This window comes from Lates calcarifer, linkage group LG9 (genome assembly GCF_001640805.2).
Source record: "Lates calcarifer isolate ASB-BC8 linkage group LG9, TLL_Latcal_v3, whole genome shotgun sequence".
NCBI classification, from domain to species: Eukaryota; Metazoa; Chordata; class Actinopteri; family Centropomidae; genus Lates; species Lates calcarifer.
The window spans coordinates 21,259,157-21,279,422 of NC_066841.1; the positions used below are offsets into that span (position 1 = coordinate 21,259,157).

Here is a 20,266-nt window from a genome sequence, read left to right on the forward strand (position 1 = left end):
TTGATTCATGTACAGTTTACTGCATGTGGAGAAACAGGCGTCATCTCTGGATGGAGTGTGTTCTGAGGAAACATATATTTTTACAATGAATGATGTGGATAGAGGACGTTCAGCACCTTAGACTTTGACCAGAGCCCAGGTTCATCCAAAGTCCTGTCCTCCCTGTGATGGAGGCACATGATGTCACTCTGCACTGTAAAACAAAGACCACTCCCTCCAACCTCCCAGCTGCTTTCTATAAAGATGGCTCCCTCATCAGGACTGAGCCTACAGGTCACATGACCATCCACCATGTTACCAAGTCTGATGAAGGCCTCTACAAGTGTAACATCAGCAGTGATGGAGAGTCTCCACCCAGCTGGATCACTGTCACAGGTCAGGAGGACAAACAGGATTCTTCAGTCATTAGAATGAGACGTTTCTGACTTTACCTTCAGTAAAGTAACGAGGGTTAAATTTAGAGAGATGTTGGAAGAGATAGAGAAATAAACTCCAGTTTCCAGTTTCTGAGTTTAACCTCAGAATGTTCTGAACAGTAAGATTTGTGAATGTTTGATCTAATATATTGATCATATAATTGATTTAATTTCTTTTTCATTTTAGAAAAACCCACCACACCTGGACCTACACCCACCTCTCCTTCTGGTACCTCCTCCTCTTTTCTCACTGTGTTGGTGTCTTTTTCTTCTCTGTGTGGTCTGGTTGTTCTGGTGTTACTGGTTCTACTGGTGAAATTATGTGTTCAAAGAAAATCTAATGGTGAGACACTGACTTAGCTATTATCAGCCTGTTTTTCTATTTACATTCTATTTCTGTTTATGCTAATGTTTCCAGATTTGTTCTTAATTTACAAATAATTATAAGTTACAGAGTTAAGCTACAATTCCAATCAGTTTTATATATATATATATCAATTATTACATATCAAGTATGAGTTATATTGTAAATTATATTGTTGTTTTATTGTTTTTTTCCAGCTGATGAAGAGGAAGCCAGAGAAGATGACATCACTGATGATATCACATACAGTGACATCAAAATATTGAGTCACCAGCAGCAGCCAATCAGACGGAGCAGAGGTAGTGATTCTGTTTGTATCTGTTTCTGTTGTGTATCTGTGTGTGTGTGTATGTCTTAAATTTATATATTTACAAGAGCATATTTCAGTATTCTTATTACTATTGCAGTGAGTACATTCCTGCATTGTGACATTTTGGCTGCTCCCCATGACTTTTTAAAGGTTCTGATGTGGTTTAAAGGTAGCATTAGAATCAGGTCTTGGTTAGGACAAGGTAAGGGTTTGGGGTAGATATTGGTTAAGCTTGGGTCAGGATCCAGAGAACTCATTATGTCAGTCATGGTCCTTATAAGTGTAGACAGACAAACTGTGCTTCTGTCTCTAGTTTGGGTTTTGAGAGAATTTGTCTTCAAAGTTGAGGACATATTTCTCAGTTGATGATACTGAGGAATGTGAGGACATTTTAACCAAGCAGGGGCAGATTAGAGTGAGAATTATAGAGGCAATGTGGCATAAAGGACACTATGGACAATGAGGACATTCTGTTTAAAGAGGACACTGTGGATTATTAGGAAAATCCAGAATGTTTGGGACTAGAGGATGGATGATTTTAGTGAGGTACAAAATATGTGTTGTTTAACAGGAAAAAGGAAATATTACTTGTTTGATATTGAGTTTTACTGTGACATCAGATTTTACATCTATATGTTAAACAATGTACATTAACATGTTGTTAACAATACACAACATTTAAATTTGGTTTGTTTGATGATATATTTTTTCAAAACAGCAACTTCATCACATTGAATCCTCTTCAGTCCATGAGGTTTCAGACTGTAGTGTAGTGTGCTGTGTTGAAGACAGTGTGTGCTGTGGTTGGTTGGTTGGACTGTGTGTTTGTACCCTGCAGTGAATCAGTCAACAGAACCTAACAGCTCTGTGGTCGTCCAGTTTCCTGTTTCTGCTCAACCTGCACATGTTTCACTGCAGAGATATTATTAGACTAAAGACAGAGAAAAACAGACCTCAACATTTTGAGGTCTGTTTTTGTTAATCAGTCTTTATATTAAGACTGATTAGTCTTTATATTAAGACTGATTAACATTTGGATTTCACTTTATCAAAGGTCAAAATTTTGTCATAAAGTTGTAATTGCGACACCCTGACATGTTCATCCTGTGGTGAACAACTTGTTTTGTTGTCATCCCCGATTGTAGTAGGAGTGCAAATAATCTGAATAATATACAATAGTTACCACACTATCAGTAACTATACTAACAGTACTGGTATGAGTTGTAGTAGCTGCAGTAATGTACCTTGTATTTTCTCTTCCAGAGAGTGATCCAGCTGCAGTCTACTCAGCAGGGAGAACAGAAGACGTCACTTATGGACAAATAGTCATCAAAGACAAAAAGTCAAAGACGAGAAAGACGAGAGGTACAACTACTCTTCTTTGTCTCCATCATGGTCCAACACTAGAACAGAGTCTACAGCCATGAGACTGTGAGGCTGTGCTCTGAGCTACATGCTAACATCAATATGCTAACATACTCACTGTTTTAAAAGGTTCAGTAATTTCCTGAAACAGCTGTTTTCTGTAGTTTTCATCAGGCAAACAGGAGGAAACAGTGCAGCTGTTGGGGACTATTTTCAGTGGTGGATTAATCCACATTTGGGGCAGCAGGACAGTGTGTGTGTGTGTGAGAGAGAGAGTGTGTGAGGGAGTCAAAGTAAACTACAGTGTGTGTTGATGGTGTTGAAGGAACATGTCAGCTAGTGTAATAGTTTTACAGATTTTAACTTCAATTCCAACCAGTTTCCTTTGATTAAAATTTGTTTATTATAGTTTTTATATTGTGAATTATGTTGTTGAGTGAGGTTAGCTTACGGATGGTAAAGGTCGAGGTAAACAGAAAACACATCATGTCAGTGACAGTCCTCACAAAAGTATAAATCTTTTTATAAACAGCATTTTTATGAAGGATGTGGTGGTTTGTGGAAACTGATGAAATCATGCATTATGAGGACACTTTCTAATATTTTTTGAGGACATTTTGCAAAGTGAGGACATTTGTATAAAATAAAGATGTTTTCAGAAAGTCTGGATATTTTAGGATTGTGAAAGGACATTTTTACTCATTTGATGTTGATTTTTAAAACAGATTTTCAACAGTGTATGTTCACACATTAACACTGCATTTACATTAGTTTGACTTGTTTTGTGGTCATTAAGTTTTTTTATTCACATAAATCCTCTGTGTTAGGTGTATGTATTTTCGGCACAGTTAAGGCAAAAAAATGTCAAAACATAAATTGTACTTAGTTTATCAATTTTCCATTACGTTGTATTCATGTACTAATGATGTCCGCAGTACTGGTATGAGTTGTAGTAGCTGCAGTAATGTACCTTGTATTTTCTCTTCCAGACAGTGATCCAGCTGCAGTCTACTCAGCAGGGAGAACAGAAGACGTTAGTTATGGACAAACAGTCATCAAAGACAAAAAGTCAAAGACGAGAAAGACGAGAGGTACAGCTGCTCTTCTTTGTCTCCATCATGGTCCAACACTAGAACAAGAGTCTACAGCCATGAGACTGTGAGGCTGAACTCTGAGCTAAATGCTAACACCAACATGCTAACATGCTCGCTGTTTTAAAGTCTGTGTTCTACATCTCAAACTTAATAGTTTGATAGTTTTTTTTGTTTTTTTTTAACTCTGCCTGTAAAACCACAGCAGCAGCTTCCTTCTGTTGATTCCAGTCTGAGCTGTGATCTGAAACTGATGAGGTTTCTCACTACAGCCTGCTCTGCTGTGTCTGATGATATTGTGTATATAGTGTGATGTTGTGTTTGTCTGTTTTGTGCCTTGTGGTAAAATGTGTGAAATAGGAAAGAGCAGCTCTGCTGTCGTCCACCTTCCTGTTTCTCATGAATACCCTTCAGTTATATTTGGTCTTTGGTCACTCACAGCAGAGGTGTTAAGAAGAAAAAAGTGTAGATATGTGCAGACATTTATAAAGGTCTTACTTGATCTCTATAATACAAATATTTGCAGTGCTAACAGCAGCAGTGTTTACACTGGTATCAGTTGTAGTAGCTGCAGTAATGTGATGTGTGTTTTGTTTTTCAGAGTGATCCAGCTGCAGTCTACTCAGCAGGGAGAAAGGACGGTGTCAGTTATGGACAAAAAGCCAAAAGAACAAAAAAGACCAAAGGTAAAGCTGCTCTCTAGCCATGCTAACAGTTTCCATCTGCTTCCAGTCTTTATGCTAAGCTAAGCTAACCACACCCTGACTGCAGCTCTGTGTTGTACCACTCTCTCTCTAAATGTCCCTTAATGTTTTACCAGACATAATGTTAGGAGCCATTTTTCTCATCTGTTCCCATTAGAATTTGTCACATTTTGCTTTTATCAGTGCAGCAACTTTTCCACCTCAGTCAAGCATAAAAAGATTTAACAATACAAATGATGAAAATATGTGTAAAACAGGTGGATTTAAACACACCTGCTGTTGGGCTGTATTTGTTAAGTCTTTAGAGTTGTGTAGAAGTGTTGGGGAAAGTTCCCGTAGACTGGTCAACCTGGGTGCAGGTAGTTAAAAAAGGGACCTTTGGTTGTTCTCCCATCAGGGTATCACACTCCTCAACCTCCCTGAACAAGCATCTGTCACGGTGAAAGAAAGGAGGCTCTGATGGGAGTCCTGCTGATACTTCTGATTGATTAGTTGACTAATTGTCTCAGCTCTGTGGGGTCCATCAGGGTTGTGTCTTGGAACTGATTCTGTTTATGATTTTCATGGACAGAATCTCAAGGTGCAGCTAAAACGTGGAGACGGTCTGATCTGGTCGTCTCAGGATCAACACTCTGCTTGTTGCAGCTGATGTGGTTCTGATGGTTTCATTACTATTACCCCCACTCAGGGAACACATCAAGACTGTATCTCTGATCTCAGAGATACACAATCTGGACCAGGTCTATTCCAGTCTGGGTCAGTTAGCTGATGAAATCCTATAGTGTGTGATATGTAAAGACTTAAGATCGGTGCAGTTTGTCTAGTCTTTGTAGGTCTCACCTCTTATTTGGGTTTTTCCAGAAGTGTGAAGCTGCAGGGATAAATCAGCTCATCAGTCTCTGCCAAAAAACATAAGGGGTTATATATCCCATCAGGCCTGGGAACTCCTCTGGGTCTCAGAATAAGAGCTGGGTGATGTGGGTCAGAAAAAGGACATCTGGGCTATTCTGTGTAGCCTGCCAGTGTGAACACTATGGACAATATACAATACACAGAGTTGTATTAGGTGATGAAATATATGTGCAAAAGCTCTGTATACAGACAGTGGGTAAATGTCTGTGAGTGAGTAGTGGGCAGTGTGTACATGTGTGCATGTGCAGGTGGTTGGTGGAGGTAGAGTGAAGCTTCCTGTCTGGTGAGTAGGGTGAGGGTGGAGGCAGGGTCCTGCAGCTCAGACCTCTGTACTGCAAAGTCTTTCTACAGTGTTGTCTCTAATTATCTGAACTGTGTGTTTTTATTTAGCGTGTCCACCAGAACCAGAGGTGGTCTACTCTTCACTGAGGTAGACCTTCACTCCTTTATACCGGTCCACCCACTGACGTCCTCCTGCTGACTGCTGACTGTAACTGCTCACCACAGCCTCTCACACCAGACTACACTCATTTTATATGTTGTGTATCTTGTTTTCACTAAATTAACCTCATGCAACAGCAGAGCAGAGACAAATACCAAGTCCACATAGTTCTCAGTATTTCAGAAGGTTACAAACAGCACTAACATGTTACTTGTTATCGTCCTTTCATTTCTATGTTCCTGTTTACCAGAATCTGATGATAGCTGCCATTAGTTAAGTGTTTAATGAAGTCATGAACTTTACTGTTATTTCTAATCTTTGTGTTTTTGGAGCCTGCTCTTGTTCCTGCAGCAGGGATCTGGTTTCTCTGCAGGATCAATAAACTTTAGTCTCATTAGTTGTTGTTGTGTGGTTCTGTGGGTTTCATGAAGCTGTGAGATGGAAAATGTGACTGGTTCTGTTTTGGGTTGTGGCTAACACCGATCCACACCTCTGTTCAGTGCAGAAACAACAAACACCACAACCGCAGACTATAAACAGCAGCAACACTGTTCAGAGTTGAGAAACTGTGAAGAGAACGAGCTTCAGTCCAGAGTGTCTGTGTGATTCAAGAGTTTCAGTCTTTAATCAGTGAACTATTGATTAGATTGACTCTGTAAAGTCTCTGCTCTGTTTAAACATCAGACGTCACAGAATCATCTGATCATCAGATGTGGACGTGGATGATGGAGACTCGTCCTCTCCTCTGTCATTTGAAATCCTCACAGTGTGACTACTTGGCTCTGTGCAGTGCTGTTATTAAGCCTTTATCTCCTGAGCCTTTGTTAGTTTGATGGTCTAAATGTTTCACTGACATCAGTCTGTGTCATTATTCAGTGTTCACAGTCAATCAGCTACATGTCAGAACCAGAGAAGAAAAGTCAGGAGATGAAGGGTTAATAAGTTTTGATTTGAAATGAGAAATCAGTTTGTAGAGAGACTTGTTCTTAATATTCAGTGTTTGAATGTGTTTTACATGAGTTTTCTGTATAATGAAACATTTCACTGTGTTTCAGGATGGTGTGTTTTTGTAGCTGAACCTTTGAAAAAGGTTTGAAATCTGATCCCTGAGCTGTGAGATGACTTGTTCCTTCCTGGTTCAGTGTTCCAGCTGTTTGTGTTCCTGCAGCTTTTTGTCCCTCCTCCTCTCCTGTTCTTCTCTGTAGCTCCGCCCAGGTGATACCTGATCACTGATCAATGAGGCTGATCAGCATCAGAATCAGTGCTGGTCCTGCTCCTCATTCTGGACTTTCTTTGATTTGGTGTCACTGATGAAGTTTCTTAGTTGTTGTGGTCTTTATGTTAATAAATGCTGTGGAGTTAAAGTCAGTCCTTCCTCATTTTTACTGACAGTTGTTCACTGTCGTCTCTCTGTGTTGACGCCATTTTGTTTTCTGACGCTGGCCACTGTTTGTATCCTCCATCTTTACTGAGCAGTCAAAGCACACAGAGACAGTTCAGGAGGAAAGCTTTCATCAGTTATTCCCTCACATCACTAATTGATCACTTCTGATCACTAATCACTCAAACTCTGGGACTCTTTAAAGCTCAGGTCAGAGGTTAAAGGTCAGGTCAGAGGTTAAAGCTCAGATCATCTGTTGATGGACAGACTGAAGCTGCCACCTGCTGGCTGTCTGTTGTCACTGCATTAACCATCCATCTCCAGTTCCTCTGGATGAAGTTCTTTAATACTTCAAACACTCTTTTTGTATTGTTGTATTCTAATAAAGAGACTGAGGAATAATGATTTATGGTCAGTGTAGCAGTGATAAAACAACAAATCTAATGGTGCTCTAAGACGTTCACGCAGTTTTTCTGGATGAAGTTATTGATCAGTGATGATGTTCACCACTGTCTGATTCAAACAGAACATGTATATATATATAACCTCAGCATAGAGCCAAACCCAGCTGATGAGGCTGCAGCTCAGACTGTCACATGACCTCCTTCTACGTCACCTGCAGTGATGGAGCGCAGACAGTTTACACTGCCACCTGCTGGACAGTGTAAGAACTGTTTTCCTCTGAAACAAAGGAGCTCAGTGAACAGGAAGTGTTTGTTTGACTCTTTCATCATATTGATGGAAGCTAATATTAGTTTGGGTTCTGTGATGACAGATGAACTAATGATCTGATCAGAGAGTGCAGGTTATTTCAGTAACCATCAGTGTGTTGCTGCTGTTTACCACTGTAGCTCAGCTTCTATTGATGGGACACAGTCCAGAAGGTCTTTAGACAACTTCTCCCTGCAGAGTCAGCCTCTCTCAGTCATTGTACCAGTATGGATTGGTTCTTCCACCTGCTCAGAGCAGTTTACATACCGTAACCATGGCAACAGACCTTGGGTAAAACCTATCCACCTTTCGTAGTACAGGTTAATCAGGAAGTTACACCTGACGTCACTAAGTTACTCCTGAAGTTACCCTGATAAGCAAGTAACCTCGCTTTATAGTACAGGCCTCTGATGACTATGAAACAAAAAATAAAGAAAAACTAGTCTGCCCCAGGGGCATTACCCATCTCTATTTGCCCTTTATGACTCACTTGCCAGGGCGGACTGGACAGAAAAACCCCAAAACAAAAAAACAAAACCCTCAACCAAACAAAAATAGTCCACGGCAGGAGCAGCTATCGGAGCACAGCTGCTTTGCAAGAACACAAATATAAAAAATTTTAAAAGACTTTTATTAATCAAACTTTAAAATACACAATGATGAAATATTCAAACTAAACTTAAAACACATGGTACAATGAAGTTTTGCATTTTCCACCCTGCAGGGGAAACAAGTCTGCCCATTGTTCCTGCATGCCAGCATGGAATGAGGTGTGCACCTGCATACAGCCAGTTTACTGAGGAAATAGCAGAAAAGAAAATGGTGCCAACACAGAGAGATGACAGTAAACAAGTCTCAGGGTGTGGTTATCCACACAGCACATTACTCCACATTTGAAATTCAAAATAGTCTGTAAATACAATAATAAAAGAAATAGTTTAGTACTAGTCACTGAAAAACAAATACGAGGAGTTGAAACTAAAAATAAAAATATCAATAAATAACATAAAACAATAACAATACTAGTTTTTAAAAAAAGTAGGAGATACCTATCATTGAGATATTTCAAGGTACAACTACCTGGATGTAGTCGTACTGGCCAACATTGTACAGAGGTAAAGTTTCCATGTTTTCAGTAAAAGGCTGCCAGATCCTTCAGAAGTACATCATGTCTGTTTTTCAGGACCTACATGATTTTCTCAGAGGGCGTACAGTTGAAGTCATGTCTGACATCTATTTTCATAGAGGGAGTGGGGAGGGTCTGACTTCCAAGTTAATGCAGCACATTCTCTGCAAATAGCATGATCCAAATGGACCAGCAGGTCCATCATTTTAGTCAGCATGTCACAAAGTCCCTCCAAAATGTAGTGAGTTCAGCACATTACCACTGTGCTTGATAGTCACTGTTTTAAAATCTGACTTCAACAGTTTGCCATCCAGTGAAATCCCCTGAATCCAACAACTGTTTCACTTTTGTTTCATGTGAATCACTTGAGAGTGGTTACAAAACCTGTTTTGTTGCTTGTGGTTGTTCGGTGTATGTTGGCACACAGTCAGCGTCCTGAGGCAACAGCAGAAAACAAAATGGTGCCAACACAGACAAACAAAACTAAACGACAATCTCAGGGTGAGCAAGGGCGGATACATAGCAGACATTCAAACTGACTCTGCAGCTCTGAGATCAACTGCACAGATCCACATTTGAAATTCAAAACAGTGAATATCAGTGAGTTTTAAAGGAGGAAGCAGGTTTTATTCTGCTGTCAGCTCACACACTGACATGATTCTCTGATCACAGTCAAACCTGCTTTTTGTCTTAATACTGTGTTTAACTGTTCAGCTGATCTGCTGTATCAGAATATTCTGATCAAACTGTTTCAGTGAAACTTCATCTTTGTTGGCAGAGAGTTGGGTTCTGTGTGTTGTAGATGTTTAGGACCATCATAGGAAACAAACACATTATATTCTGTAAATACTGAACTGCTCAGCTATTACTACTACTCAACTGAATCCAAACTCTCCCCTTTGATGTGTTTTGAACATTTTAAAGTTTCTGTTGTATTTGGTACAAAATGGCTCCAACAGGAGCAGCTGCACTTGAATGAGACATTTATATTGAAGAGATGATTCAAGCTGCTGTGGAAATGTGGTAGATTAGTCTTTAATAATCCATGTGGTCATGTGACCCACAGACACAAAGCACAGAGTGAGATCCATGATGTGAGTGAACAGAGCAGCTGCTGATCTCAGAGGCTGTAGAGTTGTTGAGCAGAGTGATAACAGAGACACAGATCCATGTGAACTGTGACTTTAGAGACACAAAGACAGTTAGAGGAGTTAACATTTGTCAACATGGTGCAGCTTCATTTCATCTGTTTCTCTGCACATGAACAGAGAGATGGAGCCTCAGCTCAGATCAGACAACATTTAATTTTACTAAATGCAAAATATGTCATATCCTGTTCAGATGCTTCAGGGAACAGACTCACCTGTCAAGTTAGCTGCTGAACTCTGAACATGAAAACACAGTAGGTTCATAGTTAATGTGAACACAGGATATAAAACAGAAGTACTGTAATACTAATGCTGACTAATGTCACAACAAAGAGCACAGTCTGCATAATGTATAAAAGCAAACACAGTTTATACCTGTACTGTTTCCTCCATGTTATGATAGTGACTGTGGACTGTAGGAACCTCACTGACACCACTGTAGAAGACGTATCAAATGGCTGACATATGGATATGAGAGGGAATCTGTTCTGGTTACATGAGCATGCAGTTTGGCTGATTCTGCAGAAAGTTTGAAGTGAATAACTTTTGTGTTTTTTCTGTTTCAGGCCTGTTTTAGAAGATGATGTTTGTCACCACAGTGAAGCTGAGGAAACAGTTCAGTGATAGAAACATCATCTGAGACAGGTTTAGTCCAGTTCATGATAGACAGTTTGAACAGTGACTGACTGTGACAGACGTCGTGTTGTTCAGGTTTAATAACTGTGTGTTTTCTGTGTTTCAGAGTCCTGGATCAGTTCCTGCTGAGGAAACAGGTCAGGTTTCATTCAGACATTATCTTCAGAGCAGAGGGAACTTCTGTTCTCTGTCTCTGAAACTGCAGAGTGTGAGTTTTTTCTTTGTTTCCCAGAAAACCAGAAGCTGTGAGACTTGAATGATGGTTTTATATGAGAGGAACAAACTGGGACTTGTGGGGAACATGAGTCCATGTGTCGTAACAAGTTCGTCTTCCAAGGCTGTGATATGGCACACTGATGTTAACAGAAAACATCACATCCAACTCAGCTAAAAGACACCAGGACATTAAACCAGTCAGCAGCTTCACTGATGAATCAGATGTTTTTCAGCCTCCTGTAACAGACCTCACATCATCTCAACCTCTGCTGATGTTTTCCAGCTGTTTCCTTGTTTCTCTGCTGTTGGTGTTAGATTCCAGCGTTTGGGAGGTCACACCCAGGATGCTGTGACAAAAAAAAAAACCTCAACAAAATAACGTAACCTCCCATCAATAGTTTGTGGATTAGTGGTTGATAAACTGTCTCACTGCTTTGTCCTTCAATACAAAGCAGACAAAGAAAAGGTTGCAGTTGTCCTCTCTCAGCTAATTATGGAAAGAGGATCACCTGACTGTGAGGAAGTGAGAGCGACAGAACAATCCAACATTTTTGACCTTAAAATTAAAGTATTACTTTAATACTATATAATATTATATTTAATATTACAATAACTAATCATTATCATTACTTGACTTTATACCACATACCACATTTTACAAAAATAATTAAATAATATCAATTGGCTCCAACAATGTTAGAGAGCTGTTAAATGACAGTGGAGTGGAGACTCTTCTCAGGAGATGATCTTTGTCTGTTGGTGGTGTCAGCTGTGTTTGTGATTTTGACGAACAGAATGTATTGTCATTACCTATGTAGAGTGAAGACACTACATGGGACTTTTTTGACATGTGAGTCGTCATCATGAATGATGTGAGCCACACCCACAAAACCAAAAAATGTCAGATCCATGAAGTGAGTAAACAGCAGCTGCTGATCTCAGAGGCTGTAGAGTTGGTGAATAACAGAGAAGAGTCAGAGAGCAGCAGCCTGTTGTCCCATCAGTCCCAGTCTCTACCTCTAACATGTGGTTAAATTCCCAGAGGAAGTGATAGAAACACTGAGCAGCTTTTCTATCAGCTTTTACTGAGCTTTGATTCTCAGCTCCATCTGTTTGAAATGCATCACGTTGAGTCCAGATCAGATTAGACCTCAGACCTGCATCAACATGTTCAACAGGTCAGACAGGTTCTGACTTTAGATGAAACAAAGCAACAATGACTCATCATCCACATTATTCAGAGAGAAACACACAGAGGAGCCAACATTCACACACAACACATTTTATTAACACACAAGAGTTTGACAATGAATATTGATCAGAATAAGAAACACAACAGAAGCTGCATAGGGTACAGATCTTTAGAAACTGATAGAAATAAATCAACTCCGTCTGTTCTGAACAGATACAACAGTAAATAAATCAAACAGGTTGATGAGCTTCACTCTGCAGGACTCAGCTGTTTGTTCATCCATCACACCAACTCAACTCTCACTGCCAACACTCAATAAAGTTTCATTTACATCCATATACAGAACATGGAGGTTCATTTATATCTGAATCTGCAGAGTTTAGTAGGTGAATGTATCTGAACAGTGGATCCTGAGTCCAGCTTCCAACATTATGAATGTCAGCTCACATTTATCTATGTTTATCTATAATCTATTAAAGTGTTCTTTTACACTCAGCCTGTCACGTGTTGGCTCACTTAATTTCTTCACCTGAGTAAATATTTATTGACACCTCATCTCTACATAGGAACTAGCTTGTGAGGTTGAACCCATTTTAATTTCATTATAATGAGTCTGAACCTCTGAACAGCTGGTGCAGCTGGCTGCTAAAATAGGAACAGATTCTAATTCAGATAAGTAAATACAGTATGTATACAGCATAAATATGTACAGTCATGTGAAAAAGAAAGTACACCCTCTTTGAATTTTATGGTTTTAAGCATCAGGACATAATAAAAAATAATCTGGTCCTTATCAGGTTCTAAATTTATTTAAATCAAACCTCAGGTGTAAAACAACACACAACAGATTCCACTGTGTCATTACTGTGTCCTTAACACACCACCACACTGATCACACTGATCATGATCAATTAATCAAGAGCATTTGATCAGCAGCACCTTACTCTCTTAATTCCTATGAATTAGGAGAGTAAGTAAAGTGTACTTAATTTTTCACACTGCTTCTGCATTTTGGCCAAGTTTTAGTGAAAGAAATGATGACACAGTGTAATATATCATGTGTTGTTGTTCATCTGAGGTTGTATTTACCTCTTTTTAAGACCTGCTATTGACTGGATGAATTTTTATTATGTCCTGATGCATAAAACCATAGATTCAAAGAGGGTGTACTTTCTTTTTCACATGACTGTATATCACATTCTGTGAACAGACAAACAGCTGGTGTCTATGTTTTATGGGGTTGGGTTGCTAGCCCACATCCAACCCTCCTCTTTTCTCATCTTGTCTTGGGACCAGCTTTGGCAGAGTTAATCTCTTTTTTCTGTCTGAGAGTATGTCCAGCTGACACCTGATTCATCAGCAGGAGGTTTGCATGAATTCTGCTCTGTGCATCCTTTCTGTTTTCTAAAGATCTTAAAACCACCACCACCAACAACAACAACAAGAAGCAGAGCAACTGAAAGACCAACTCCTACTCCAACAGGTCCATCCTTGTTCCCTCCCTTCTTGTCTCCTCCCTCCTCCCTGTGTCCCTGTGTGTTACCTGCAGAGTAGAAGCAGGTGTGAGGTATCAGTGTCAGGTAGGTGATGACTGAAGAACAGAACAGAATCCATTTCCTCTTCAAACTCCTGTCAGACATTATCTACTGCACTTTGATCACATCACTCATACCAGCTGTTTTCTACAAAGTCTCATCAACAACATCTTTAGAAAACACCAACATCTGATCTGTGATCAGCCTTCACTCTCACATCAACAACCAGGAAGCTGCTGCTCCAAACACAAACACACTCAACTCCACTGACTCACCTTCAACATCCAGGTTGATGATGTTGATGGGCTCAGTGTCCAGATTGGCTCTCTTCCCACGGTTTGTTTTTCTCTGGACGACTCGACACTCGTATCTTCCTCTGTCCTCTCTCGTCACATTCTTCAGAGTCAAAGACACGTCACCGTCCTTCATCTGTCTGTCCACCAGCTCCACCCTGTTCTGAAAAGATGGATGCTGGTTCTCTGGATCAGGCCGCTCATCCCGGTACAGAAACACATATTCTTCTGTCTCCAGATCAGGTCTGGTCCACTCTACAACTATGATGTTGGTGTTTGGAGCTCGACATGTCAGAGTGACAGTCTGTCCAGGATCAGCTGTGATGGTTATTGGGACTGAAGGAGAGAGAGAAAACACAGGTCAGAGGTTAAAGGTCAAAGTGTAACTCCTCACTTCAACATCAGCCAATCAGAGAGAGGGACTGTCAGAGAGGAACCCTGGTCTCAGCTGGACCACACAGACACACCTTTGTACACCTGTCCTTGTGGGGACCTGTCACTGATGTAATGTATTCTCTGGCCCCTCCCTCTGACCCACAGCTGTCACAACTGAATGTCAAACTTTAACCTAAACATCAAACAGCCATTGAAACTTGTGGGCTCCAGTATTTTGGTCCCCACAAGTATCAGGGGCGACTGGTTTTCAGACCCAACAAATATACAACATCACCTCAACAACCACAAACAGCTGCACTTCAAACTCACCTTCAACCTTCAGGCTGATGATGTTGATGAGCTCAGTGCTGCTTCCTATGCTGCTCTTTCTAACATAACACTCGTATCTTCCAGCATCGTTGATATTGACGTTCTTCAGAATCACAGAGGCGTCTCCGTTCTTCATCTCTGGATCTCTCAGCTCCACTCGACCACGAAAAGATGGATGCTGGTGTTCTTCATTTAAATCCTTCTTTACATAGTAGAAGACATAACCCTCTGACTCGTGGTACGGTCCAGTCCACTTTACCAGTTCGATGTCAGCATCTCTGAACTCCTGACATGGAAGGAGGACATCTTCTCCAAGCTTCACTTTTATCTCTTATCAACAGAGAAAGTTGAGAGAGAAACAGGAAGTCAGAGTCAGTGATCCAGTTCTTTAGAAATCCTTTGATTCTGATGAGTTCATATTCAAACAGCTCTACAGTCTAAAGACTGAAATCTATTGAGACCTAAACTTTGTCCACATCAAACTCAGTTTACCACAGAACATCCATCATCTGAAATAACACACAGGATGATGCTGATAAAAGACTCCTGAGCTTTAGAGACCTGAACCCTGAGTTTATCTGTTGTGGAGACAGTTTACAGACACAGTTCACCTCTGTCAAACTAAACCAGGATTTGGTTTTCACATCAAGTTCTGATGTCAATGTTTCCTTTTTATCTTTCTCTTGTTCAGAAAACGAGACATGAGTCACATCTGGGAACAAAGGTTTCCATCAAATTCTTCTTCTTCAGTCATATACAGGCAGGTTTAAAAATCTTTGTTTATCAGCAAGATAATGGTTGTAATACTAAACAACTGGACATGTTACTTTTAAAAAGCATAGACTAATAATGTTTTAGATACAAGAAACACTTTCATTAAACTGCTACTAATGTCAGATTTAATCATTACAGATAAAAACTGTTTCATTCTAATTGTAAGAGCCACTGTTACAGTAATAAGATGAGCTTTGGTGAAAAAAAAAAAACTGTAACATTTAAGTGTAACTCCGCTGAACATGGACTCTGACTGAGGACTCTCAGTTTGAGCTTTAGACACTGAACCACATTTACAGTCAGACTGTGGCTCTAACAGTAACTAACTGGTTCTTCTTCCATGAACCCGGAACAGACCACACCAACAGTAACTGTTCCATCATGAGTCAGCGTCGATGTCCCACTGAACCTGAACCCACAGGAGCCCAGGAACCTAAAGTTAGTCCTGGGTGAAGCAGCTGGTCTCTAACCAGGACTCTGATCTTCCTCTGCGACAGAAACCTGTGAAAACCCTCCTCCATGTTGTCTTTGATATCGACTGTAACAACACGTCTCTGACAGCTCCGCCATGTTGTCAGAGCGGACAAAGAGTGTGATGAGGAAATGTGGCACCGAGCAGAGACACACACTGACACCAGCTCTGTAACACTGCTCTGACTTTACCACACACACCCTGGACTGTACACACTCACACACAACCTGGACTGTACACACTCACACACAACCTGGACTGTACACACTCACACACAACCTGGACTGTACACACTCACACACAACCTGGACTGTACACACTCACACACACACACCCTGGACTGTACACACTCACACACACACACACCCTGGACTGTACACACTCACACACACACAACCTGGACTGTACACACTCACACACAACCTGGACTGTACACACTCACACACACAACCTGGACTGTACACACTCACACACACTTTACCTCAGCTGCGTTAACAAACTAACTATAACAAACTGTCTCCTCTCTCACAGCTTACCTGCAGTGGCCACACAAGTGAAGAGAAACACAGAGACGATCAGAGCTGAAACAAACGTCTTCATCTTTTCTCTCTTCTGTCTAGTTGCTTCTTCCTGGACAAACTTGTTGCTGAAGGCTGTGAGATGCAGATGAAAGCGAGTAAGAGGAGTTTGACTTCACGACAGAGTCTGAATGATACTCTGCACCGTCCTGTGCTGCAGTTTGTTTCTCTCTGACACCACGCCCAACCTGTGTGAAGAGGGAAGAGTCACATGATTTACAGAAAAACACCTCCTCCATCACAGTAACCTGAGCCCACTGAAGCAGCTGCAGTAAACAGCAGCAGGTCGGGGTCAGAGCAGCAGCTGAAGATCCAAAGTGTGTGAACCTGAGAGTTGAAGGATGAGACAGAACATCTGATGTGTTTTATTAGAGCACACACTTCCTGACCTGGAGCTGAGAGTGAAAGAAGCTGAGTCATCAACAGAGAAGAAGAGGAACCATCAGCTTCATCACTTCACTCCTCTGAGGAGGAGGAGGACCAGTGTCCCCTCCTGCCTCATATTCAACACCAGGTCTGATCCACCTGCTCCACAGGTCATAGTGGTGTCAGTCCTGTTGAACCAGCAGGTGTCAGCAGAGAGTCAGTCCTCAGTCACAGGACCAGTACCTGCAGTACTACTACAGCTTCTACTACTTCACTACTCAGTTTATAAAGAGCAGTTAAACCAATGATCAGACCTGCAGGTCCACAAACCACAACCAGGTCCAAGGATCTGAGAAAAGAGAAAGATCTCGTCCACTCAGTGAAACACTGTTTCTTTTTCTGTCAGTGATTTGGAGGGCGCCCTCTGCTGCCACCTCATGGACCTCCTCAGTCAGTACAGACTGGATACATGATGTTTATCCTTTGTGTCCAACCTTTGTGTTTTATATTTAAAAGTGAAATATCACTTTTCTTCTTGTGATACCTCAGCCATATTTTGACTGATAACTCTATGATTATATTATAATCATGGAGTGTGCTGGGATTCAGAGACCTGTCAAGTGAAGGAGAACTTCAACATTTTTGAAGGATGTTCAGATAGTTTTCATTCAAAATGAAAAAGAAGCTGGGCTTTAGCAACATCCAGTCATAAAGACTTCAATAAAATGATCTGATAAGAAGTTTGATGTAACAATATCAGTTAATAGAACTGTATCAGTAGGTTATTAACAGAATGATCAACTGTCATTTTCAAAATTACCTTTAATGCTCATATAAAAGGTGATTTTCAAATAAAACTATCAAACAACAGGGAGTGATGACCAACATGAAAAATGATAACAATTGTTGTTTAAGGCTACAAAAACCCACAAAAAAAAAAAAAAAAAAAAAAAAACACAGAGTAAGTAAATGACCAATAAAGTCTTTTATCATAAATCGGTAGCGTCCATTTTCAAGACTGTTTTCAGATATACTCCTTCTCAAAAGAACCAAACTCAGTTTTCTTAAATTGCTCTGCTTTCCTCCTGTTAACAGAAAAATATCGTTGTAATTCATTTACAATGTTTTTTGGTCAATGTTAATTCATGAGGCTCAACAGTTCCTCAAGGTTTTTCATATTAAAAGCCTATAAATAAATGAAAAGCTGTAAGACTTTTAATGTGAAAAATCTGTACAGGAAGTTTGTTTTAATTCGAGTTTAACACTGAGACAAACCACAACATGTAAAGACTGGAAATAGCTCACTAAGAAGGAAGGAAGTGAGATGAAGTCCTGAGACCAAACTCAGTGCTGAGCTCATTTCACCAAGTGGAACAATGGACCACACGTCTCTGCAGCGACTGCTCCGTGAGTACAAGCTGATTTATTCACACCATCTTAGATACAGCTGCTGTAGAAGAGTGTGATCAGATCAATGACTGAGGATCAAACAACCTGTAATCACAGGAGATTTAATATAAGATTATATTGATCAACATCAAGACAAATCTACAGAGTAAAACAACAAAGAGAAATTCACTGTTTATTTTAATCACTTTACTGTAAATCTGTATTTTAAACCAAAAAAATAAATCAGGGAAAAATATGAGATAAAATGTTCTTCATGATGTCTCATGTCAACATATCATCAACATATTATATGTGACTTGATATTAACAAGCTTAATGACAGTGTAGTCAGCAAGATTTTAAAAAATAAAAATCAATAGAAAAAATAAAGAGATGAAAAGTTTGACACTGCACAGAAGATGACACACTGACTAGGTACTTTAGTTCAGATGGCTGTAATTTTATCTAAATTAATCTTTAAAGATTGTAAATGGACTGTACTTATATAATGCTTTTCTAGTCATGTCGACCACTCAAATACACACTACTCATCGGAGACAGTTTTGGGGTTCAGTATCTTGCCCAAAGACACTTCGGCACACAGACTAGAGGAGCCGGGGATCAAACCACCGACCTTCTGATTGGTGGGCGAACCACTCCACCTTCTGAGCCACATTTACAAGATAATTTGTAAATCTTAATTTTTCTGTACAGCTTCATTGATCTATGGACCAAACTAACTAAAAATATTTTTAAATTACCTCAGTTTATACTGGTGTTCTCAACAACCCTGTTGTGTTGCTGCTCAGTGACCTCTTGTTATGATTCTTCAAAGTAGCCTCCTTTTGCTGTGGTGACAGCTTTGCACAGCTCTGGCATTCTCAGTCAGATTCACGAGGTAGTTACCTGGTAGTCACCTACTGTTCTAATCCATATTATGGCAAGAGCCAGTCAACTAAGTAAAGAGAAACGACAGTCCATCATAACTGTGAGACATGAAGGTCAGTCAGTCCAGAAATTTTCAAGAACTTTGAACATATCCTCAAATGCAGTTGTGAAAAACATCCAACTCCTTGATGAAACTGGCTCTCATGAGGACCGCTCCAGGAAAGGAAGACCAAGAGTTAAAGGACTGGAAAGCCAAGAAAACTTTCAAAATCTGATGAGAAGTTTCTCAGAGTTTCTTTGAGAGACCAGAAGAAGTTCAGCTGCCTCAGCATCTGGCAGCTTCATCTCAATACCAAGTTGACCATTCTGCAAGTTTGATCAATAATGGTGGAAGGGCAGCAGCCAAGAAACCACTTTTTCAGAAGGGCAACAGGGTTAAAAGAAACTTTTCCTGGCCCTCCAGTCCATTTTTGTCCTTGACCTCTCCTTATTCCTCAAGCATCTTTATAAAAGCTTGAATACTGTATGTTGAGTATCCAGTTTGTTTGCTGATTTCCCTTTGACAGTGACCTCGCTGATGCAAAATTGTGATTTTATGTCTGTCAAATTCTATAATTTTTGGCATTCTGAATGGAATGATGTGATTGAAAGTTGGTCTAATACATATTAACAAGCTTCCAATGAGTTCAGCTCATACAACATGTGTATGTAATGTTCAAGCATGTCTTGAACAAACCTTTTCACCTTTTCACAGCAATCATTTTGAAATGAAATAGTCGGACAAATACAGGTATTAGCAATGACATTAATTAGAGTTCCATTCAGTTTAGGTTTGACAGAGCCAGCTTCCTGATAAGTGTAAGGAGAGATCACACTAAAGACTAAAAACTTTAGCTGATAGAAGCTGTATTTTCTTCCTGTTTTTAATGCTGCATACACATTTCCTGTCTTTTTTTTGCCTTTATTGATAGGATAGTGAGACAGAGAGACAGGAAACAGGGAGAGTAGGGGAATGACATGCAGCAAAGGTCCGGCTGGGTCTGGAGTCAAACTGGGGTCTGCCAGCTCAGGCCACTAGGGCCCACATGGTATGCACCCTAACTATTTGGCTTATGGGGGCGCCCCCATTTCCTGTTGATGATTTCCTGTTGATCTGATGATGGAGCTATATATTCACAAAATACAGCCTGGACCTGGAACAAATAAGAAAATTAATCACTGTCAATCCAAAAAAGAGCAGCTCTAAACAACAT

At 40.2% G+C, this 20,266-nt stretch overlaps 2 protein-coding genes and 1 long non-coding RNA gene across 15 annotated transcripts in view; 2 read left to right on the forward strand and 1 right to left on the reverse strand.

Moving 5' to 3' along the window:
- Nucleotides 1–16,543, reverse strand: part of LOC108887009 (coxsackievirus and adenovirus receptor homolog) — a 111,991-nt gene extending 95,448 nt beyond the window's left edge. For 2 of the 4 annotated variants that reach the window (XM_051072684.1, XM_051072685.1), the window contains exons 1-4: nt 16,330–16,543; nt 14,548–14,877; nt 13,825–14,178; nt 13,558–13,605 (exon numbers count right to left, since the gene is read on the reverse strand). In XM_051072684.1, the coding sequence (XP_050928641.1) occupies nt 13,558–13,605; nt 13,825–14,178; nt 14,548–14,877; nt 16,330–16,393 (796 nt within the window). In that variant the 5' untranslated portion in view covers nt 16,394–16,543. Of the gene's footprint in view, nt 1–12,088; nt 13,606–13,824; nt 14,179–14,547; nt 14,878–16,329 lie in introns of those variants that run through there. The other 2 variants (XM_051072683.1, XM_018682177.2) reach the window with 2 other exon arrangements.
- LOC108887006 (low affinity immunoglobulin gamma Fc region receptor II) overlaps nt 1–20,266 on the forward strand; it is a 77,612-nt gene that overhangs the window by 50,689 nt on the left and 6,657 nt on the right. The window contains exons 8-9 of one of the 10 annotated variants that reach the window (XM_051072671.1): nt 2,354–2,455; nt 3,445–3,546. The exons of 8 other annotated variants lie outside the window; for them this stretch is intronic. In XM_051072671.1, coding sequence (XP_050928628.1) covers nt 2,354–2,455; nt 3,445–3,546 — 204 coding nt within the window. Of the gene's footprint in view, nt 1–2,353; nt 2,456–3,444; nt 3,547–18,059; nt 18,145–20,266 lie in introns of those variants that run through there. One more of the 10 variants, XM_018682173.2, reaches the window with a different exon arrangement.
- Nucleotides 7,640–11,949, forward strand: LOC108887024 (uncharacterized). Its single transcript, XR_001961527.2, has 3 exons — nt 7,640–10,615; nt 10,713–10,743; nt 10,839–11,949. It is a non-coding gene; the product is annotated as an uncharacterized LOC108887024 (long non-coding RNA).